The following is a 23,779-nucleotide window of genomic DNA, read 5'->3' as shown; positions in this document are numbered from 1 at the left end:
AGAAAAAGAAAATATTTAGACGGGGACGCACTTAAAAGAAGAAGTCAAAATACGCATTCGCCCAAAAATAAAAATGTCACTGCCACTCAGTTCCAGTGACTAATCAACGTACCCTCTGCTCCAGAGCAGTCTGAGTCTGTTGTCTGAGCAACGTCTTCAGAGTTCCTGCCTCCTTGCCGGCACTGCCCCCACTGCCCATTCCTGGTCATAGAAGAGAGAGTGTCATGTCCCTGGAGACCATTATATATGCTTATTTTACAGCAGCATTGGGTAAATGTTAGGATATGTCAAAGGAACTATAACTGCCCTCAGGTGAACCTTCACTAGCGTGCTTCTAAGGAGAAAAAAGGGCAGTTAAAAAGTTAAAAATGATGCATACAGGTATATATTTTTTGTTTGAACGGGCAAGTGAAATATAAGAGCATTGCTATTCTTCATTAAGTTAAGGCGCATACAAGACTCACAAAAAAAATAAGTTATTAGAGTAATGTGTTTTTAGCCCTTGGGCTATTTAATCTCACAGCACACAATAGTACTTAGACGGGAATTACCGACCGGACGATAAGGCGCATAGACTTAGAACCAGAGTAAGGGTTAGGATTGCACTAAAAATAAATCTGTACCATACTTGTGCAGTGATTGATGAGTCAAACTATATTGCGGATCACAATTGCAAAAACTGGATACAAAAGGAATCAAAATAGAACCCGGATCCTGTCCACTAGACAAGGGATGCGGACAAACTACGAAAAAGCTTTAATTTTATGTCAACATCACACTATTTTTAGTCATGGGCCCCATGATGTTGATGTTATCATTGGGTAGAGTAACAAGAGAGACATTGATCAGGCCCGTGGTTCAGAAAAGCCCACTAAAATACAGGATTGTACAACTGACTCGCAAAGTCTTTACGGAGCACACAAGATTCTGAACCGAAGGAAGAAAAAGGCGTTGTGGGAAGTAATTTGGTGCGTCCACTTGGCCACCCAAATCCAACAAAATTTGTCACAATGTTTAGTTTGTGTGAAGAACAAGTAAAACAACATTTTACATCACTTTTTAATAACTTTGTTTTCTTGTTTTTTTAACATTTGTATCTGGTAATATGACTGAAAATAGTGTGATAATGAGATAAGATCCCTTGCCTTTTCCTACATAGTGTTGTGGTAATTGTAATTCGGCGCGCTCACCGCCGCTATGCGCGTTCGATTCCCACTGTCGCTATAGTCATGCAATTGTGGTCAGCGATACCAGATGATTAGTACTTGCACAAATATGACTATGCGCCGGTATGCATTTCCAATTTTATCCGTACACAACACGAAACATTCAATTTCTGACCAATTTTTTTTTTTTTTGGTGCGCCTTATTGTGCGAAAAATACAATAAGTCTTTTTAACATCCCTTGATGGAATCTACAGTTGTCACTCACACCGTGCTGTTACAGCAATCCAGTGACAACAATTACACACGGCAACCAAGCTGTACCGGAAGCCGGCAGCAGAAAGTCCTCTGTGAAGGACACGCTCTTTCTCAGTAGGGCGGAGTCAGAGTGGGTGGACGGAGGGGGGGGCAAGTTGGTGCTTCCAGGGGTGGACCCGGAAGCGCCCCCGCCCGCTGAACCAGAATAAGATGTGGAGAGTACAGGGGAGCTGGGGCAGAGGAAGATGCCCGGCCTGCGTCTCACAGGCAGAAGCTCCTCTAACAAGCCAGGAGCCATGAGAAGGAGAGAAGTTCAAGGTTTCAGAAGGAGAATAAATGGAGTTGGATATTATAGGGATCACTTCGACTTGGTTTTTTGTTTTTTTGTTTTGTTTTTATTGAATCTCAAGTCAGCTCTAAATATCAAATTTGATCATCAGTGTAATTATAATTACTTTATTTTTACTTACTGTTGTTTGCTTTATAGCATGGTTCCTTAACTGGTAGATCCCAACCCAAAATTGGGTCGCAGACCTGTTTTCAGTGGGTCAGAGGCCTTTGCCTTGGCAAAATAATGCTAAAAAAAATATCTGAGGGTCAGTAAATGGCAATAATAATTAAAAAAAAAAACATTCCGAGATCTCCTATTAATTCCACCAAGCTCAGGTTAGTTTTAGAACAAATGTGAAAACAAGTGGTTCTTGATTTTCTTCAAAGCACTAAAATTGTATGGTATTTAAGCTAATTTGAGAGAAATGTTCTATTTGTAAACCTGAATAATTTTGAATTGCGCTTTTTTTGTTTATTTAGAGTTTGTGGATAATAACTGCTAAGGAGATATTGATTTTTTTCCATAGTGCTGTGTTGATTGTTTGGGTTCAGTGGGTGATGTTTCTCTGCTATAAGTACATAATTTGAGTTGTTTTGAAATCTGTATTTCAGTATTTGCACTTTTTCTTTTTATCACTGCGCATGTTAGTCTGTTAAAAATGCTGGGTTGAAGTGTTTTGGATTTCATTCAAAAAGCAGCTATTTAAGCATTCAAAGGGATTGTTTTAAGTTTTTTTTTCAGTTTTGCTGGTCATTTTTTAAAAACATGAATATTTGGTATTATAGCTGGTTTCAACTGCACAATCCTTTCATTCAATAAATTAGTAAATTCTTCTTTTCATTTGGGTCACACCTTGTAATTACGGTGGGATGCTGGGTCCTGAAGTCAGACCAGTTGAGAACCATTGGTTTATAGCACTGCATGAGTACTTTTGCCACCCGATTAAAAAAGTTGGATCAAATGTAACCTAATGTGGGTTTAGACCAATTGCTCTACTTCTTGGGTTAGTTTTACCCAGTTCCTTGGGTTGTTTTGCAAAATCAACTCACAAAAATGTTGATGTTTTGTTTGAAATTTTTTTTTTGATGTAATACCAAAAATTGGGTTCTCAAAATGGATCATTATGTTCTCATTGACGCAAAAATTTGGCCACTCACAAATATTTAGTTGGTTTGTTTGAAACCCTACAAAATTAGTTTAAATCCTTTAAAGACCTAAGAAACGTGAGTCATATTATAGAAAAACAACCAGAAAAAGCAGTTTTATTTGTTTAAAAGTAAATAAGTAAATTCGTCGTAGGAACAAGTTAAGAAATTAGATCCCATTGTAATAATAACCCCTCCAAAATGTAGATCATTTTTGGAAAATGTCATATTGTACAACACTACAACAAAAAAACTTTGAGCTGTTTTATACAAAACAATTAAAACATGTATTGATAATTAATAGTTTGAACTTTTGTTTTTCATATCTGGCTACCATGTAATATCAATTTAATATTAAAAACGGTGCAGTTAATAGAAGACACAGTGCTTCTATGAAAACATAATGAGAAAACAAAATAAAGACACATGCAGTGTTTGTATCTTTGGTACAAAGGATTGACCACATGACAAATGAAGATGCAAAAATTGTAAGAATAAAAAACAAACTATTGACACAAAAACACAAGGTAAGCACCTCAGTGTAGTGTTGGCAGGGTATGAGGACAGATTAATGGGAGCAATGCCTCATGTGCTTACCCGTTTTGGGCGTCAAACTGAGGTCTGTGTCTGATGATGAAGACTGGCGGCTGGCTTGTGTGGGAGAGAAGGGGGAGGGAGAGAAGGGGTTTGTAGGGGGAGCTCTGAAAGGGGTGAGTGGGCCGTATGACGAGGGGAGATCCTCAACAAATACCGGCCTGGTGGGAGAATATGACACACACACCCATAAGTCACAGCCTTACCCTTTGAGTGTGTGTGTGTGTGCGTCTGTTTGTGCATGTGTGCGATAGAAAAAGTGAAAAATTAGTGTTTTTGCAAGAGGTGTGCTCAGGTGCTAAACATGGCTGAAGAACAAAAGCAAAAGGAAACAAAGCAAGCGTGAAAAGCAAAATTAGGAAAAAGACAACGATACAGAAACATAAAAGCACACATAAAACTCAAGTAAAAACCTAATAAACACAAGACGACAGAAGCACGTGTCCCCAGTTGAGTGAAGCACAGGTCACCCTTCGCTTATGGCTCTTAAGAGCTCTATCAAAGTAATTCAATCTGGCAACAAGTCAATGCTAATGTCTCTGGATCAATTTGACCAATTTATAAAAAAATACCAGAAAAAGAAGCTCCAAGTTAACTCCAAATTACCATTATAACGCATAAAAGGATCACGTTTTAGTGTGGCTTTTTAGTAATAACTTGTTATTAACATCAATACATTCCAGTTTTTAGTTCTTTCAATGCATAGTCTTGTGATTTATTTTTCTCAGTAGGCATTTTTTCTGGTGTTTTCTTAGTCCTGAGTTTGGTGACTACTAAGGTCCATATGGCCATAAGCTGAAATTCCTGTCATTGATGATAAACCTCCCTCAAGTGTTTCTTTTCACTTGGTTTCTCCTAACTTTGCAGTTTTTTTACATTATTCTCAGTTTTGTGTGTGTGGTTTTCAATGAAACAAGATAAACAAAGAATCTACATAAAATGAAAAACAGAAATATGGACAATTGGGACACAAAACAGCATTCTCTCCCCTTTCTAATCATAGCAGTCTCTTTGAGATCGCCTCGAATGAAGATCTTGTGTTGCATTGCTTTTTAAGGGATTTTCCAGAAAGGTTTAAAACTGATCCATTCAGACGAATGTCTGAGTTGAGTGTTGGTATACTGCGTTGATTAACCAAGAAAAGTAAAAAGAATAAGGAAGAGTTTGCAACTACAAAACAGTAATCAGCATATCAAACAGTTAACCTAACTTCGAGTTTCTTTTTTTTGTATTTAATAACAACGCACAGGAAGATATTTCTAATGCCACACATTTTTAAAAATCTGTCAAATTGTTAAAAAAATATATACGTCTCTATCCTGTCTAAATAGACTTCCTTCCTTCCCTGCCTCTGCATACCAGAGAAGATGAGTGTCGGCACAGAGACAGAGAAGTTCTGGGACAGTCTCTGCGCGCTGCACGCCGAATGCACTGGGCTGTTGTGGGTGGAGCGGCATCCGTGGGCTAAGGGAGACCTGGGCCGAAGAGCACGGACACACCGGGGGAGAAAAGAGAGCAAGAGAGACGACCAGTGGAGTTGGCCACATAAAGAGAATTGTGTCAGTCCTTGTGCAGCCAGAGAGAAAGTAAGACAGAAAGAAAAGCACACAAAGCTACAACACAAATTCACTATCACAACAAATAACAAAAGGTTGGGATAAATAAGTTTGCCTTTCCTATACTTTGTGAGTCACAGGGATGAAAACAACAGGTCTAAATAGATACATACCAATCTTATAATTGTGTTACCACAGAAATCACATTACAAAATCTATAACTTTTTGGGAGGAGTAATTTTAATTCCTTTCTAATGACTTGTGCAGTTCAGAAGTTGTTATCGTAGAAGGCAAATCATGAAATTGTATATGGAGATACAGTATAAAGGCTAAATTTACACTGAGGAAAGATTTAGAACAGAACAGAGTCTGTCAAATGTGGATACAAATATGATGCATAAAGGATATCTGCTAATATGGCAGAAAGATTGGGCCTACCCTGTCTGCTCAAATAATAAACTACATAGACTATTGACATACAGTACTAGATTCAAATTAGCGTCTACACAACCATCCATCCATTATCTGCACCACTTATCCTCACTAGGGTCAGGGAGGGCCCTAGAGCCCACCGCAGCTATTCTAGGGCAGCGGGCACCCTGGACTGGTTGCCAGCCAGTCGCAGGGTACAGACAATGACAACCATTCATACGCACACACATACCTAGGGGCAATTTGGAGTCACCAATTGACCTGCCATGCTTGTTCTGGAATGTGGGAGGAAACCGGAATGCGCGGAGGAAACCCACACAGGCGCAGGGAGAACATGCAAACTCTGCACAGGAAGGCTGGGAGCTGGATTTGAACCCATGACCTCAGAACTGTGCCGCAGTAGTGCTAACTGCTCATCCGCCGTGATGCTAGTATCTACTCAAATAACCAAATTTAAGAGAAAGGAGACACACCAACTCTGTTACTACCAAATGATTGATCATATTATAGTCTTATTCATGCCCTTTGTATAATGTAAAAACACCAAGAGCAGCCATTTAAGTTCAATAGATGTTATTACTATTATTTAAATCCATGGGATAAAATTAAGTCCTGAACATTTCAATATTCTCATCTCATCTCATTAGCTGCACCGCTTATCCTCAGTAGGGTCGCGGGGGTGCTGAAGCCCATCCCAGCAATCATCGGGCAGTGGGCAGGGGACACCCTGAACTGGTTGCCAGCCAATCGCAGGGCACACAGGGACAGACAACTCACTTGCTCATTCACACCTAGGGTCAATTTGGACCGGCCAATCCACCTGAAATGCATGTCTTTGGAATGTAAAATAAAATAGATGTGTCATCATCTATAACTGCTTAATGGGGATCTGCATAGAATATAAGTGTATTCTTTCCAACAATGCAAACACAGCCATATTACATATGCCACATGGAAGGCCTAAATTAAATCACTTTAGAATTGAAAAAAAAACACAAGGCATGAAATTGAGAAGTAGAAATCCAGTCAGAGAAGCAATAGTGCAAAATGTATCGCAATGCTAGAGTTTCCAACCCTCATACACAAGTAAGAGCACATTAAAGTACACTTACACTGTGCAACATGCCAGAAGGGAAAAGGACCACATGCACTAAAAACTCTCTAGGAAAAAAAAAGTTATAATGAGATATTGTGCTAGTAAGTAAAAAATTGGGATCTACCTAAAAATGCACAACACACTTTACATGTAATTTGTCTATGGACAAACAAGGTTATCCAGGTTAAAGATTCATGAATAAACCAATGAAATTTCTGGATTAATCACAAACATAGTTAAACAATTTTCCTTATCACACTGTTAACAATTGGAGACCATGTCAGAAGATTTACAAAAAAATATAATTGTTAATGAAATGATAATTAAGTAATTCAATACAAATCTCATCTAAACTAACTTCACATGTAAAGATCAGTGTGCCTTTTGAGTATCTCCTTATATTTCCCCCCCATAACAGTACAGTATTGGATATTGAAGTACCACATGCAGAGCCAAGACAAACAAAGAATTGGGGTGCAAGCAGATGGGGAAGAGAAGGTGGCATTTTGGTCGTCTTTTTTGTTTTCTCTATGAGTGTGTGTCTTAGGGTGCTTTGTTATGTTTCACAATGCAGAAATAATGAGCCATACACTCTCCCACCACATGCACATTACCAACATTTGCCCGCCATGCTCGTTGCTACTCACTCCTTTCCGTCCTTTGAAGGGGAATTGCAGGCATTGGAAGCAGGAGCTGTGCTGGGGTGCATGTTTGTGCTGGCCATGGTTATGGCGGTGTTCCCTCCGGAGCTGGCTTTATCCAGGGTACAGGCGGTACCTATGGCCCGCACCACCAGACCTGACTCCCCCTCTAGGTCAAAACACTGCAAGTACCCCACAACTGCATTCCCTCCCATCTCTAGCACTTTGAGACCAATCTTCCTCTGCAGCTCCCCTGACATGAACACACAGACAAGATATACAACAGTGATTCCCAACAGCTTGGTGTGGCGGATTAGTGGGCCAGAGGAAATTATTTAAAGTCATAAAATGAGGTTACACATGATTTTTCACTAAATATAATCAGTACTCCAATTCACCAGTCTAAGCCAGTAGTGTGTAGGACAATTATTGAAGTAGATGTATTTAATTTTGTATCAAATTTGTTCTACAAACAGGAATAAAATAGATGTTCCTACCGGACATGAGTGAGATGAGCCTCTGGCGGGCTTCGTTGGACGCTCGAGGGGTTCTGATACGGTCAATCCATTGGTATTCTGGATCCTCGTTCACCACCAGTTCCTCCACAAAACCATGAACCATTGCTGCTCGGTAATACCGGGGTATGGATGTGGCTGCCACAAACAAGTGATGTGTCAAGACATTATTTCTCTATTTTTTTCACCTTTTAGATGTTTAAATACTGTAGCTAAGGCATTTTACATCCAAACAGCAACCATTATGAAAAAGAATAACAATTCATCTTCGAACCGCTTGACCAAATTGTGTTGGTTCTCATTTGTATTATTTTAGGTAATGCACACTTGAATTAAAACCTACTGCAGAAAAACTTGACTCCACAGGAGGATTGCCTGAAGCGGTTCAAGTCATTGAACAGCTCAACCTTAATCAGGACATTAATCTCCCCACGGATACCTAACAGCAACAGAGATAAGAATTATAGGACAACCAGCCGCATAGAGATATGCTTAAGTGCTGTAGGCCTACCGTGGATCGTGTCATAGATGGGGAACCAGCCAGAAATGACAGAGGCAGCCTCACTGCACAGCAGAGGGTCAATGTCAATGTAAACTTTTCCGATGGCGTCGTTTGCACTGTATGTGTCGTGGTCCAACACTGTGATCTGAAGCGGTTCATCCTGCAGGTCCTCATCATCAACCTACGTAGAGAGAAGGAACCAGGGCACAAATTGCCATTTTAAGGATTTTATGCAGTTATTTCCAACACTGTATGCAATACATATTAATTACATATGGTACAGCAAAAAATGAGATACACACTACACCCAACTGAAATGTATTGAGCACTTAAAAATAAACATCAAACTTTACCTCAAATTTAAACCATTCAGAGTTCCACTGGGGATTGAGGGATTTGGGGCAAACATCTGTCTTGAACGTAATATTTCCAAACTTGACCTGTATAGAAAAACAATTAAAATGTTTCATGTTTTTTAATTAGGAGGGAAAACAAAGCTAGCACAATTGAAGAGGTATGTTAAAGTATGGGTATTTCTAATCCATTTACAAAAGCAAATTAATTTGAACTTTGCCAGGTGATGAAATCCCAAATGAGCTCATGTAAAGATCTGCACCATAATTTCATGGCCAGGTGATATAGTATACCTTCACATGGAACAAATAAAATCCGTGTGCGTTTATGGATATTAGTCTCTTCACACTCAGTCGCTTATCCTGTTGCAAGCCTGGGCCTCCGGTTGATGTGGTCAAAAAAATGTACCCAGTGTGGATTTGGGGGTTCAGTGGCATGTTTCCACACACAAAATTATCTTTCAAAACTGAGTTAAGAAACCCGAAGAAATAGTGTTAATTCTTAAGTGGTACTAGCGGGATAAAAATGTCACATACTGCAAAAATGCACAAGACTACTATTTTTGAAGTTATAAAGAAACTGTATCACATCTATAATGCAAAAACACTTGTTACTTACTTCCACAAATGCGTCAGTAAGCTCACTGGCTCTGTCCATGACAGGCAAGTGGCGGCCTGCCACAATCTTCGCTTTTAGTTTTCCAGGCATGATTCAGATTTAGGTGCATCTGCGAACAAATTAGTATTTAAGAGGGGTTGTAAGGAAAGACTGCTGTTTGTGAGTTATATAGGTATCTACAACTGAGAACAAAGAATTCAATTTCCAATTTTGTGGAAACACAAAGTGCTTAGGGCTCAGATAAAACACTTTGTGTGGTTTGTGATGAATTTGTTTTATTTTATAGCAGCGTTTTTTTCTAAAGGTAAATATCAACTGATGCTAGAAAGTAATGTGGGCAGCACAGCGGCGCAGTGGTTAGCGCGTGTGCGGTACAGTTCTGAGGTCATGAGATCGAACCTCCTGTGTGGAGTTTGCATGTTCTCCCCATGCTTGCATGGGTTTCCTCCAGGCACTCCGGTTTCCTCACACATTCCAAAAACATGCATGTCAGGTTAATTGGCCGGTCCAAATTGTCCTTTGGTATGAATGAGCGAGTGAGTCGTCTGTCCTTGTGTGCCCTGCGACTGGCTGGCAACCATTTCAGGGTGTCCCGTGCCCACTGCCTGAGGATGGCTGGGATGGGCTCCAGCACCCCCGCGACCTTACTGAGGATAAGCGGTGCAGATAATGGATGGATGGATAAAAAGTACTGTACAAAATGAACTTGTACTTTACATGTGATCGTATAATATGCTCAAAACTTTAAGGAAAACAATATTTTGCCTATTTATAGAGAAATTGATCCTCATAGTGTATCTTTTTTGTCTTGTTTTGCATAAAGTTAAGGCTACATGTCATTGCACTATTTTCTGACTCATTAACAACTTGGGCCTGTCTAGTGTTTCCTTATAAGTTCCGCTTATCTATCCTAATATTATTTCTCATCTTATTTTGTCTTTTATTTCATGCATATTCTGGAGAACCACGTCTAGTCTCATTGTAAACACTGCTCACTATGATGTCTTTAGTGAGAATGAGGACATTTCTATTCTAAACAGACTTATATTCTATAGCTTATGAATGACCTAAGTATCATGTTGACAATGTCTGTATATTGTTTGTTGATACCCTTGCAACATCTATTGCAGCCAGGCTATCCTGGAAGGGGGATTAACTCATGTGTGATCCCTTCACAAGGTTTCTTCATTTCCTCATGCTTAAGTTTTGAGTTTTTCCCTGCTCTCATGTAGGTTTTGGATCAGGAGGTGGTGTAATAGTAGTCTGTACAGCTTTTTGAGACTTCCCGTGATTAAGGACTATACTCATAAAACGTAATATGACTATTACCGTATATTATATTATATTCAGAATAACAATACGATGATTTTGCTACACATTACCATAATCATTAGGACATCGTTTGTGTATATTTTCGTGCCACTTATACTACATCGCGTTCGTACAGATGTGACGTAACAAATAGAATCCTAGTAGTCGGTTGGCTTCTACTTTTTCACTGCGTCATTCACGAAGTCGTTGCATCGTAAGTCGAGGACCCATGTGACACCTGCAAGTCCTTGACTGTCATTTGTTTTGGACAGCTGAACCCGGGAAGCCTGAGCACTCTGCAAATCCAACTAGGATACTTTATTTGCTCAATTCAATTTCAATGTAGATGCCATTTTTGTTAACAACGTTTTAATAATGAAAGCCTCGATGTCAGCTAACTCACTAGCCATGCTAACCAGAAAAGCTACTTAACTCCTCCACCTCGAACGACCATTTTCAGGTCACTGTTACCAAGTACAGTACAGAACCACCCAATATTTCAAATTTTCGTCCTTACCACGTTTCTAAAACTCCACAATTAGCTCGTCAGAGAGCCTCGGAGGATTTGCTTTTCCCGGACATTGACGAGGTTGACAGCCCGTCGCCCCAGGAACCCGAATGTCCATCTCCCGCCCATGACGCGAGGCGTGTGTTCAAAGAGCAGAAATTAGAGAAGGTTAATGCCACACTGGGAGTAGACCCGATGGTTTAACGTCAAGAAACGATTTTGATAGTATTATTGTGGAAGAGCTAGCTGAGATCGTTTAGAATCAGATAACTGCATGCTAGCATGGCCGCATGATGAATGAGGCTGGAGCGGTGCGTTTGTGATACCTCGTAAAAAACATTAACGCAGTTTTACATTCCCAAGCTAACCTGCCAGTGTTTATAGTGTAACAAAAAATGTTTGTCATTTTAAACTTGAAAACAGAGACTAAGACACAAACTACCAAGTGTATTGAACAGACAAAGTATAACGTTGATCCTAAAAAATATTAACGGGGTTTGGATAATAGGTATTCTTATTTTCAAAAGGTAATTGAAGGAAGCCTTGAAAAGAACGTCATTTGGCTGTTTTCTTTTTTTAGGTTTACTGTTAATATAATCCAGTGCTCATAATTTAAAATGAATATTGATTGTTTGTTTTCTAATATAAAATTGTTTTTAAACGTTATTTAATTTTGTTCTGTGACAAGAACGCATTACCTCATTGTAATTAACCCTAGCACAAATTATTTACAGGCGCTAGATGTGGTCAAAATACCCAATTTCGGCACAAACTACACCAATAATCTTTATGTGGTAATGTAAATGTTTTCCTCTATTGTAATATTCTTTTTATGTTCCGCGAGTACCACATCTAATCCCGTTGTAAACAATGACAACAAAAGACAATTTTAATTTAAAAAAAAAATAATAAGAAGAATACGTTTGAAAAGAGCTTTAGCATTCTGATATGAGAGGATGTTTTGAGTATTTAAATCTAGCTTGTGATCGTGAAATTAATAGACCAAACGAAGGCCACCAACACACAATTAAATAGATACAATTTATTTGCAAAATATGTCGAGGCAGTGTTAATAAAAAAGACCCTGAGAAAAATAAATCTCTTACATCGGATGAAAGTCAAGAAATAGTGTACACTAATCGCAATGAATATAATTTTAGAAAATATGGATAAAAAAGCACATCTAAATAAACAGTCCAACTACAGAAATGCCCTGTGCGTCAGTAGAAGTACCAAAATAAAGCTTGTTAACAAAATCCAGAACAACCAGAAAATGCAAAATCATCAAAAAAAAATAAAAACATGTACCACACAGTTTTTATCACACGCACAAAAGACGCAGGCACAAAACCCTCTTGTTTAACAATTAGTTCATTTTTGGTTAACAGCTGAAGTCACAAATACAGAATGATATGACTATTCTATTACTACAAATAAGGCACATGTAAGACTGATGAGCACATTCAAAAGGAGGTCACGGCAGATACAGTGAAGTACATCTAAAAATCTTGCCATAATAAATAAAAAATTCTATAATTTATACCATCACAAACAAATAACTCACACTGAAAACAAAACATTTTTTCGAAGTAAACACAAATGTGCAAGAGCTAAGACATTTGGTTGTACTAATCCACCGATGGTAGCGTCCAGTAGTGCACATAATCACCTTTCAGTGGTGTACACTATACCATTATTTTCAGGATTGCATTGCAAACTAAACTCTGCTGACTTGTACCTTCTTTTCTAGTCATTTGTACATCCAGTGAAAGAACTCTGATGCTATCAGTACCATCACCATGGCGATGACCTAAACTGGTCACGCCGTTTCACCCTGTTGTGCTGATGAGTAGCAACAGAAATGCAGCAGATGCTGGCTGGTAGAAAGTGCTGTGCGCAGCCCTTGTTTGGCTTTTGATTGGGTCATGTCGGTTCGGACGACACACGATGGTTCCACATGCCGCGTTTAGAATGGTAGTGATGGAAGAAATTGCGCAGGTGGATCCGCTCAACTTCTAGTCCAGCTTTGAGGATCCTGCAAAAATACAGCGGCAAAGGGCATTTAAAAAAATATTTTTTAGAAAAAGGAATGGGATGTTATGACGGAGTAGAATAAACTGTTTAATTCACAGCTAACTGTTAAATACATCAATAAATTAGGCAGCAACTGTTTTTATAATCGACTAATCGGATACCTTTTTGGTTAGATATTTTCCAAATACTCAGAATTTCCGCTTCTTAAAGGGACACGGTGCATGGTTTAGCACCTTCATTCATTAAAAAACAACATTGATTTAAATAATAAGTAGAAATACATTAACTATCTTATAAAATGCATTTTTTAAAGAACTCGTAGGTCGAGAAATTAGCATTTATTTTACTTAATGTGAGATTCACCTAAAGAGAGATGACACGATTGTCTGCCATCTAGCCTCTATAGGTACCCAGAAACCTAGAAAAAGGTTTTTTTTTTTGGGGGGGGGGGGGGGGGGCGGGGGGAAATAGAAGAAAAATGCTGCGTTTCGCTCACTTTGGGTTTCCGTAGTTTGCTGTTTGGCAGTTGTTTTCTGTAGGACTCTACCATACGGCGACATCTAGTAGTCAAGTTGTGAGTTTAACAACAATTTTCTACTGATTTGTACCTTTGCCCATCAAAATAAATTTCTTACTTAACAATTTGGTAAATTTCTCATTTAAAAAAAATCTAGAATACTGTATTGGTCAGGGCAGCACGGCGGCCGAGTGGTTAGCGCGTCCACGGCACAGTTCTGAGGTCATTAGATCAAACTGTGTGGAGTTTGCATGTTCTCTCCATGCTTGCGTGGGTTTCTCCACTTTTCTCCCACATTCCAAAACATGCATGTCCCTTTAATTGGCCAGTCCAAATTGTCCCTACGTGTGAATGAGCAAGTGAGTTGTCTGTCTCTGTGTCCCCTGCCTGAAGATAGCTGGGATGGACTCCCTACTGAGGATAAGTGGTGCAGATAGTGTATGGATGGATGTATTGGTCAGTCCTTAAATGAGGATGTTATATTCACAAATTGATATTGATGAATCTAAAGTGTTAACGGTTTAATAAACAAGCTGCTTTTGGAGTCTCAATTAAAGTGACCATTTTGAATGTAAACATTTTTTGACCCTCACTGTGGAAACAAAAGATTACACATTTTGGATATATTTTAAATATTTTTGTGCAAAACAAGTAACTAAATTGCAATTAAATTGTGCTTTTTATTACTGTGTTTTTTGGACAGTAAGGCGCAACTAAAAACCGAATTTGCAAGGAATCTGAAAGTGTGCCTTAAAATCCAGTGCATAGCTTTTAAGGTAGTTTTTATTTCATGCGCCTAATAGTCCAAGGCATTGAAGACATGAAAAATATCTCACAAAATACTATTTTGGATAGTGTTCCTAAAAACCCAGTGTGCCTTTAAGTCCAGAAACTATAGTATTTCATTTTAATATCATTGTCTTTGACAGTACAGGAATTGCAATGAAGACACAATTATATTCAAGACAGTAAATACAAGACTCATGACATATAAATCATTGTTTGTTGCAGCTCCATCTCTGCCTAAAGGTATAGTGTGTAAAATGTTCTGCTAATCGAATGCAACATTAAACAACTAGATATTAACTCTCGACCCTAAAAAGTAGTATAGTTTAAAGCAAACTTGACAAACCGATCAAGGAGCTCCCAGTCTTCCCCTCCCCATCGGTCAGTGAACTCCTCAGTGTTCATTCCCCCCACCGCATCCAGATCGGATTTATAGATACCCAATAAGCCAAAGCCGTTGACCTCCCAGTAACCTGTAACACAAATATGGTTGTTAGCAAACAATGCTCTGAGTATTTCTAGCATTCAATTCTCCAAAACCTCGGCCTTCGAAGGGTGTTGCCCCACAGTCAAGCCTCATCAGCATGGGCGCAAAGGCCATAAATCCCTCTATGCAGTGTTTACGAATGCTATCCAAGATGGACAAAGGAAAATGGATGTGGAGGTCACAAAGAAATACAATACTGTGGTCGTCCTGATGGCACAGATAGAGACAAAAATTATCTTTCAACCGGAGAGCAAAGTCAAAACTTGTCAGATTAGGCTGCTCACTTCTATCAGATCGATTCCTGCTTGGAGACCAGCAGAGCGCTCGAAGTTACCACTCAGCTTCACATACTGGTACCTGAAAAAACACGCAGGAACAATGCGTCAGGATATTTTTGGCGGACACAGTATGAAATCTCAAAAAGTGGCTTTCGAAAAACAATATTTTAGAGGATATTGCCTGGGAAGAGAGGACTTCTTAAGGGCAGTCCTCACGTCCATATCGGTGCTGTTATAGTCGGTGATGATAAGATTGAAGTTGGCATCGCCCGTCTCCTTGAACAAGCCTGCCATGTCATCAATGAGCAACTGCACCCAGCGAGCCTGGTTTTTCACTGAAAAAAAACAGACAGGTGAAACTCAGTAAACAGATAATCAAAGATTTGAGAAAACAATTGGCTAGCTCGCTCGTTTCTACAATAGATTGTGATAAATAATTAAAATGGGCTGATTGATTGTATTTTTTAAAACTTTAGAAAAATGTATCGAATCAAATAATTATTACTTCAATCCCTCGCTAGTTTGTGCTTCATAGTTAGTGGAGTCAGTGCTTTGAGGGTTAAAAAAATACTCTGTGATCCATTGTCCCCGATTCGCATATCGTTGCGAGCAGAGGTCGGCAGAGAGAACTTTTATCAAACCTCGTTGTTCTTTTTTGCCGTTACTTTCGCCTAAAATTAGCTGCACTGGTGCGGCCACAATCTATTATCCTTAAACCCATTTTGCTGCAGGCAGGGACTGCGGGTACCTTTCAGGTTTTCGCATATCATGGGCGGGTCTGGCCCCACTATAAACAAGAGGTTAGGGTAAAGACCTTTTCATATTGGGACATTCAAAGTTAATCTAACTCAAATTCTTTACGATATGCAAGTTTGTGTATACATTTACACCAAATAAAGCAAAAATTACATTTAAATCATAGCCGACCCATTTTAAGACCCAAACCTTTTAGAAATGTTTACTCCAGTCAGGGATTACAATACCTAATAACATTATCTAAAATTAAATATGAAACACCCTGTCATGCAGACTTGGGCTCAAATAATGCACAAATTAATACCACTTCAGAGCCAACATGGACACACCCAACTCACTCAATTCATTTTTATTTACCATACTTTTAATGGACTTATTATCAAAACAGGCCCACCCAACTCCTAAGAATTCCTTCTCAGAACCCAAATATATTTTTTTATATAGCTCAAGCTTTAGGAAAGGTACCTGGCACTATAAAATGGATCACGGCCAGGGGGTTCCAGCGGAATCCGACCGGGTTGCACAGCAGAAGAAGAGGTTTGGACCGGCGCCGTTCTATGTCCTGGTTTCGTAGGCGGACCTGTTGATGCCGTATTGGTGCATAGATGTAATGCGATAGGCGCAGCAGCTGACCCTTGTTGTCCTTCAGCTCCAGCTCCAGTAGGTAGCGGCTTCCCTGGTTGCCGTCCAAATGCTTTTCCACATTAACCACGCGGACCAGCGCAAAGGGGCTTCGGGCACACGCAAACACACACAAATTAGACAACTAGGATGCTTTCTTATTCTAACGACACACTCACTTTCCATTCTTCTTGTTTAGTTGAGCCAAAAAAGCCTTAGCAACTGAAAGTGCGTCTCGGGAGGGCAGCAGTAAGTTTCCTGAGATGTTACAGAGAAGGTCGATCCAATCTGAGCGAATGGCCTGCAGGTCCACGTGATGGACCTGGAAGGTTTGATTCCAGTGTACCTCAGCGTCAAACACAGATGCCTGGTTGAGGTCCTCGTCATGCTCTGGTTCCCATAAAGCGTCAGCGTCGATGTCTTGCTGACTCTCTTGCTTGTTTGAAACCTTAGTTACAGTTGGCTTTGGCACATCGGTGATCGGCTGAAGAGACATTTTGCTCGTTGTGATGTAGGTTTTGTTCATTTTCACAATTTTCTGTATGGCTCGGGCTTGCTTTGGAGCACGCTTTTTTCTGGATAACAAGGGTTTGGGTCGTTTTGTGCTTTCCACTGATTTAAAAGTTTGTCCTTTTGCTGTTTTTTGCTTTCCTTTTGGTTTCACTTTCACGGCAATATTAAGAGGCTCCTCTGCTTTTACCGCTGATCGCTTTTGCCTCCTGGAGTTTTGCACAGGCCCTTTGTGAACAGCTACTATCTTCCGCTGAATTGCTCCTCTACCCATCTCAGCTTTTTGACGCTTTCTGTAAATTGACTCTGTCAAAGTGTCGTTTGAGTCAGTTGAAGCCAGAAAGAAAAGCTTTTGCCTCCTTTTAAAGTTGTAGTCGTCATAATTGTCCCCATAGTCATGAACAGAACCCCTCTGCCGGACTGCTTTGGCCTCCATCTGACTGAGATATGAGTCTTTACTCAAGCGTGACTTTTTGTTCTGGAATCTGTAGTCTGGCATAAAATGAAAAGATATAAGGGGTGGAATCCAATTTAAATTGAAAAAAGATCAATTGAAAAAAAAGAGGAATTTAAGAGCAAATGGAAAATTAAATTCTTAACCGATTGGCAGAAAATGTACTCATTATAATATTGATTATTTTAAGATATTTTAAAAAAAGAACGCTTTCTTAAAATTGATCCGAATTATCGCATCCATAAGATGGTAGATAATGATTCTCATTATAAGGAATATTTTGTACCAAAACTTAAAAAATAAAATAATACTTAAACAAGAATTATACCTACCTGTCATTTTATGAAATTTTGATTTCAAGTAGGATTTTTTTCAGTTTCTTGGAAATAAAGTTGTCGTTTAATTTAAAAAAAAAATCTTCCTTAAATAAGCCACATTTTCTGCCAATAGAGTAAGACATTTATGGCAGAGCAATCATGAAAAAAATAAATATACAGAAGAATATTAAAAAACTGAAAGAAATTACTATGTATGTTAAATATACATTAAAAAAATACCACTGGCTGTGTTTTTCTTTTCCAACTCATCAGGTCGATCAAGTGTCATGTATCGAGAAAAGCCAAACCTGGAAGAAGTCGCACATTTTACATGTAAAATTACAGTAATCACATCCACTTGCTTATTTCTGGTCCTTTAAAGCTAGCAAAGCCTTTAATAAATCCTTTTTTATAGGGGGGGCTTAAAATACTCTTAGCACTGAGTACTTTGGCTCAATATTTTAGCTTATTTTCCCTTACATTGGACATTTTGACAGATACTCCATGAATTGAATAAACATGTTCTATTTGATTAAATCTGGTCATTTTCCATGCTAGCTAATTTATTAGAACACGTGAAAGATGGAAAGATATTCTCTACTGATAAGACAATAAGACAATCCAAACATTGAAGTGTCACAAATGTCTTGCTCACTCTTCAATTTAGGGTTTGCCTTTGAATATAACTACTGTATGTTTATTTTAATACAGATATTATATTAAGTTCAAGGTATTAAAAGTGATTTGTGACTGATCCAGTCAATCCCCAGACATAAATCCTAGAGATAGTGAGCATTTTAAATACCAGAAGAGGATGAATGTTGAAACTATTTACGCACACACTCAATAATTTTCAATTTAATCTGCTGTGTAAATATATGTATGTCTCTACCATTATTTATGCTCACCTATAAAATTGTTTTTTATTTAAATAATTCCTCTACAGTGTATATAGAAATGTTCTGATATGAACCCAAACATATGTATTTGCTCACATTTTCATATTGTTGGGGTTTTCTGGGTAGAAACAGCTGTTCTCTCCTTCCATATGTGTGAGCCGAGTGTAGTCGTTGGGATAAACGTAGGACATGTGGACCTGGGAGAATCAGTTTTATTATTTATGCAGGCATTGTCCACCACATTTACTATTTGCATATCTTCCCGAGTGAAATTTATGAACTTTTCTGTAAAATTGAGTGCCTCTTTGAGCACTGATCATCTAGAAAGCCATGCACAATTTCAGTCAATTAAGAAACGATACTTACAAATTGAAGTCCTTGGTATCGAGTGATGGGAAAGTCTTTGATGGTGTAGCTAGGTTTGTACAAACAGTTGGGCAGAACTCCTTGCAGGAAATTGCCATCTATCAAAGGCACTGGGAACAAACATGGCGCTAGATGTCAAGGAGAGAAACAGAACGTTTCAGCCAGTGAAAAAAGTGCTTGGAACCTTTGTGGAAAGTGTCTCTCGGGTCTCCTTGTATGTCCGGAGATGTGCTGCTGTGCTTCTTTGGATTGCTGTGCCAGTGGCTCGCGACTGTTTGCGGTATGTGCGCAACGTCGCTTAAAGACAGGGCAGACTCATCTGGGGGAAGAAGCCAAAAGCTGTAAAAATCAAGCATCTCGTAAAATACAAAGTGGAACCAATTTTGGGTGAATTTATCTCGAACTAGAATACCCAGAAATGGAGAGAGATCCTTAAGTGGTTTGAAGACAAAAGACAAAATGGATCATGTTTTTTTTTTGCACAACCCAAGACATATGAAGAGGTCGCTGCTTTCACAGGTTGGTGTCCATAGTCGCTACTCTTATCCACACCAGGGTTGAGAGGGTACTGGAGCCCATCCCAGCTATCTGCGGGCAGCGGGAAGGGGACGTCCTGAACTGGTTGCCAGCCAGTTGCATATTTCTTTCATTATGTGGCTATTTCCATAGAAGTTTAAGGGGGTCAGCTTAACAAGCTGCAACTAACGATTATTTCAATAATCGATTAATCTGTTTTTCCGATTAATCGGTGAATCGGATTTTAAAAAATCCATTACTAGTTTCCTCTCTATTGAAATATGGACATTTTGTGGACAAATAAGAAAATGATGCACAAGACAGAATATTCTAAAATATGAATCATAAAAAAAAAAAAAATCTGTGTTAGTCACATAACAAACAAAATACATACTGTCCTGATTACTGATGCGGGGCACCCGAGTCTGCCCCGTTGTCGCCAACAGCCACAGTCCGTGATTGGCTGTTGTACTCTTTGTAAACTCCCCACCTTCCTGAAAACACTCATCAGATTGTCTGCGAACCAATGCTACCCGCTAGGCAAGCTTTTTATGACTCTCCGACTCTATCCTGCCCTGTTTTCTGTGATTCCCGTTGCCGACTTCTTTTCTGGACCCGTTTATGTTTTTTGCTCCTCCGCCCCAGCCATCGACCTGTTTTTCTCGCTTTCAAAAACAACCTTCGCTCGACATGGAAGTGCCACTTCCGCGTCCCAGCTATCTGCTACCCATGACCGACGATCATCGGATCGTGGATGCAAGTCCTTTCCTCCTTCTAAATAAAGTTGAGTAAAACAAACGCAATTGGGTCCCGTCTCCGTTCCTGGTCCGTGACACATACAAATACTGCAACGATATATTCTTTTTTTATAACGCCAAAAAAAGGCATCTTTGTTGTTTAGGGTACATGAGCTTTTGGGAAAAAAAGTCATTGCAATTCTGAAAACCCAGTGACACGTATCAACATTAACATTCCAATTGTTTGTCAAATAACTTCACAATTAACACAAATAAATTCAATTCATGGTATACACCTGCAAATGTATAAAATAGTCTTTGAAAAAGCGCAAAAAATAAGTATTTTTGTTGTTTAAAATGGATATAATCCTTTGGAACAATAAATACATGCAAATGTGAAATCCCAGTAACATCATTTTCAACATTTAGAACCATGAAGTAACCACTGACACCCTTGGTCACTAACTAACACACTCTTCCTTCTTTATGGACTTTGCATTACAATGCATAAATTGTGAGCATTTCAACGAGGATCATGTTGAGGATGCTATCATCGATAACAGCTGCTTGCTGTGGTGTGCATGATGTAATTTCTCATCACTTGGCTTGTCATTGTTTGCAGGGTTGGGTAGGGTTACTTTAACTGGATTACTTTCAATTACTTTTGGATTACTCCAATACCAAATACAGTGCATCCGGAAAGTATTCACAGCGCTTCACTTTTTCTACATTTTTTTATGTTACAGCCTCATTCCAAATTGTATAAATTTAATCTCTTATCTCAAAATTCTACACAAAATACTCCATTATGACAATGTGAAAAAGTTTTTTTTTTTTTAAACTTTTTTTGAATTTATTAAAAATAGAAAACTAAGAAAGAACATTTACATAAGTATTCACAGCCTTTGCTTAATACTTTGTTGATCCACCTTTGGCAGAAAATACAGCCTCAAGTCTTTTTGAATATGATCCCACAAGTTTAGCACACCTATCTTTAGGCAGTTTTTCCCATTCTTCCTTGCAATAAGTCTCAAGCTCAATCAGGTTGGACGTGAGAAGTTTGTGCACAGCCATTTTCAGATCTCTCCAGAGATGTTCGATCGGATTCAAGTCTGGACTCTGGCTGGGCTATCAAGGACATTCACGGAGTGGTTCTGAAGCCAATCTTTTGAGATCTTGGCTGTGTGCTTTGGGTCGTTGTCCTGCTGAAAAATGAACCTTCGCCCCAGCCTGAGGTCAAGAGCGCTCTGGAGCAGGTTTTCATCCAGGATATCACTATATATTGCTGCATTCATTTCTCCTTCTATCCTGACTAGTCTGCCAGTTCCTGCTGCTGAAAAACATCCCCACAGCATGATGCTGCCACCACCATGCTTCACTGTAGGGATGGTATTGGCCTGGTGATGAGCGGTGCCTGGTTTCCTCCAAACATGGCGCCTGGCATTCACACCAAAGAGTTCAATCTTTGTCTCATCAGACCAGATAATTTTGTTTCTCATGGTCTGAGAGTCATTCAGGTGCTTTTTGGAAAATTCCAGACGGGCTTCCATGTTCCTTTTACTAAGGAGTGGCTTTCGTCTGGCCACTCTACCATACAGGCCTGATTAGTGGATTGCTGCAGAGATGGTTGTCCTTCTGGAAGGCTCTCCTCTCTCCACAGAGGAACGCTGGAGCTCTGACAGAGTGACCATCGGGTTCTTGGTCACCTCCCTGATTAAGGCCCTTCTTCCCGGATCGCTCAGTTTAGAAGGCCGGCCAGCTCTAGAAGAGTCCTGTAGGTTCCAAATGTCTTCCATTTACGAATAATGGAGGCCACTGTGCTCATTGGGACCTTCAAAGCAGCAGAAATCTTTCTGTATCCTTCCCCAGATTTGTGCCTCAAGACAATCCTGTCTCGCAGGTCTACAGACAGTTCTTTTGACTTCATGCTTGGTGTTTGTGCTCTGACATGCACACTCAACCGTGGGACCTTATATAAACAGGTGTGTGCCTTTCCAAATCATGTCCAATCAACTGAATTTACTGCAGGTGGACTTCAATTAAGCTGTAGAAAGATCTCAAGGATGATCAGTGGAAAAAAAGATGCACCTGAGCTCAATTTTGAGCTTCATGGCAAAGGCTGTGAATACTTATGTAAATGTAATATCTTAGTTTTCTATTTTTAATAAATTCAAAAAAAAGTTAAAAAAAAAACGTGTTCACATTGTCATAATGGAGTATTTTGTGTAGAATTTTGAGATAAGAGATTAAATTAATACAATTTGGAATGAGGCTGTAAAATACCAAAATGTGGAAAAAGTGAAGCGCTGTGAATACTTTCCAGATGCACTGTATGCTAATAAAAGACAAAAGAAACTAAATATGAATAAAATGACTACATTTTGTGGAGGCTTGGGGAGTAACGAAATACATGATGATAAATGATGTTGGCAAGCTGTTTGGATTTATTTTCATTTTGTTTCTGTCACATTTTATGTTAGTTTTGCCGGAGATATAAGAGATCAAAGCCAGAAGAGAAAGCTTACCACGTGTTGTGAGTCATCATTTTATTCATATTAAGTTTCTTTTGTCTTTTATTAGCATATTTGGTATTGGAGTAATCCAAAAGTAATTGAAAGTAATCCAGTTAAAGTAACCCTACCCTACCCTGATTGTTTGCTATTTTCCAATGAGATAAGAACATAAACTAACAACCAAATGCTTGCATTAAGCGAGCGACCCGAGATTTACATTACGTTTCCTCACTTAATCACTCGGAGTTTGACAGAAAATTCAAACTTGAGGCTAAATCTTACCACCATTGTGTGAAAGGTTTTTTTTTTTTTTATGAAGCACAATTAAACACAGCTTTAGATGATTTTACTAAATTAGAAGGTATCTCCAACGCACACACGCAGGCAGTCATTAATCAGCTAAAAAGCAAACGCTAACATCGGATAAGAGAAAAGAATGTAGTGGCTTACCCTGCTACTGAGGTCCCTTTATCCATCGTGGTGCTCCCGTGTCATATCTTTTTTTTTGTTTTGTGAAGTGTGAAGTGCTCCCACACTTTTGTGGACTTCGGTCAAACTGTTTTCTCTTTGTCATGTTTCATGAGCTGAATTTACCAAAACCATTGGAAATAACACCTTAGTTTGCACCCCACTTCGCTCTGTTATGCTCGCTGCGTGTGACGTTATTAATCATCGTTTTTAATCAATTTTATCGATTCGTTGTTGCAGATCTAGTGGGCTCCTATGCGAGTATACACGGTGACTAAATAGTTTCCTTCAGAGTGAAACGCTATTGTTTATATCAGTTATCTGGTGATGAAGTGGCGGTGAGTTAATTAATAGACTTCTAGAAAGTATGAATGTAAAATTTCTGCAAGCCTTTGGAAACACATGAAGTCATGGTGAGACTACTATGAATTTCGTTTTTTATTCGCGCAGTAGGTAAGCTTTTTTTATTATTACGTAATATTACATGTATGTCTG

The 23,779-nt window shown here is 39.1% G+C and overlaps 2 protein-coding genes across 17 annotated transcripts in view; both read right to left on the bottom strand.

The window, feature by feature from the left end:
* The window catches only part of c2cd5 (C2 calcium dependent domain containing 5), a 33,478-nt gene extending 22,150 nt beyond the window's left edge, over nucleotides 1-11,328 (bottom strand). For 11 of the 16 annotated variants that reach the window (XM_088340303.1, XM_088340310.1, XM_088340306.1 and 8 more), the window contains exons 1-9: nucleotides 11,035-11,328; nucleotides 9,207-9,315; nucleotides 8,588-8,674; nucleotides 8,244-8,415; nucleotides 8,076-8,171; nucleotides 7,715-7,870; nucleotides 7,224-7,470; nucleotides 3,496-3,653; nucleotides 113-201 (exon numbers count right to left, since the gene is read on the bottom strand). In XM_088340303.1, coding sequence (XP_088196429.1) covers nucleotides 113-201; nucleotides 3,496-3,653; nucleotides 7,224-7,470; nucleotides 7,715-7,870; nucleotides 8,076-8,171; nucleotides 8,244-8,415; nucleotides 8,588-8,674; nucleotides 9,207-9,296 — 1,095 coding nt within the window. In that variant the 5' untranslated portion in view covers nucleotides 9,297-9,315; nucleotides 11,035-11,328. Of the gene's footprint in view, nucleotides 1-112; nucleotides 202-1,488; nucleotides 1,702-3,495; nucleotides 3,654-4,851; nucleotides 4,968-7,223; nucleotides 7,471-7,714; nucleotides 7,871-8,075; nucleotides 8,172-8,243; nucleotides 8,416-8,587; nucleotides 8,675-9,206; nucleotides 9,316-11,034 lie in introns of all 16 variants that reach the window. The other 5 variants (XM_088340307.1, XM_088340311.1, XM_088340316.1 and 2 more) reach the window with 2 other exon arrangements.
* Nucleotides 11,329-12,104: 776 nt separating this feature from the next.
* The window catches only part of b4galnt3b (beta-1,4-N-acetyl-galactosaminyltransferase 3b), a 33,167-nt gene continuing 21,492 nt past the window's right edge, over nucleotides 12,105-23,779 (bottom strand). The window contains exons 10-20 of the mRNA XM_088340301.1: nucleotides 19,235-19,369; nucleotides 19,051-19,160; nucleotides 18,781-18,881; nucleotides 18,026-18,093; nucleotides 16,684-17,506; nucleotides 16,349-16,614; nucleotides 15,309-15,462; nucleotides 15,134-15,206; nucleotides 14,903-15,056; nucleotides 14,709-14,835; nucleotides 12,105-13,060 (exon numbers count right to left, since the gene is read on the bottom strand). Coding sequence (XP_088196427.1) covers nucleotides 12,949-13,060; nucleotides 14,709-14,835; nucleotides 14,903-15,056; nucleotides 15,134-15,206; nucleotides 15,309-15,462; nucleotides 16,349-16,614; nucleotides 16,684-17,506; nucleotides 18,026-18,093; nucleotides 18,781-18,881; nucleotides 19,051-19,160; nucleotides 19,235-19,369 — 2,123 coding nt within the window. The 3' untranslated portion in view covers nucleotides 12,105-12,948. The remainder of the gene's footprint in view (nucleotides 13,061-14,708; nucleotides 14,836-14,902; nucleotides 15,057-15,133; nucleotides 15,207-15,308; nucleotides 15,463-16,348; nucleotides 16,615-16,683; nucleotides 17,507-18,025; nucleotides 18,094-18,780; nucleotides 18,882-19,050; nucleotides 19,161-19,234; nucleotides 19,370-23,779) is intronic.

Source organism: Urocampus carinirostris, chromosome 7 (assembly GCF_059441175.1).
Source record: "Urocampus carinirostris isolate Australia breed hairy pipefish chromosome 7, RoL_Ucar_1.0, whole genome shotgun sequence".
Lineage (NCBI taxonomy): Eukaryota > Metazoa > Chordata > Actinopteri > Syngnathiformes > Syngnathidae > Urocampus > Urocampus carinirostris.
The sequence above is the reverse complement of the archived record's forward strand: the minus strand, read 5'-3'. Positions and strand labels throughout refer to the sequence as shown.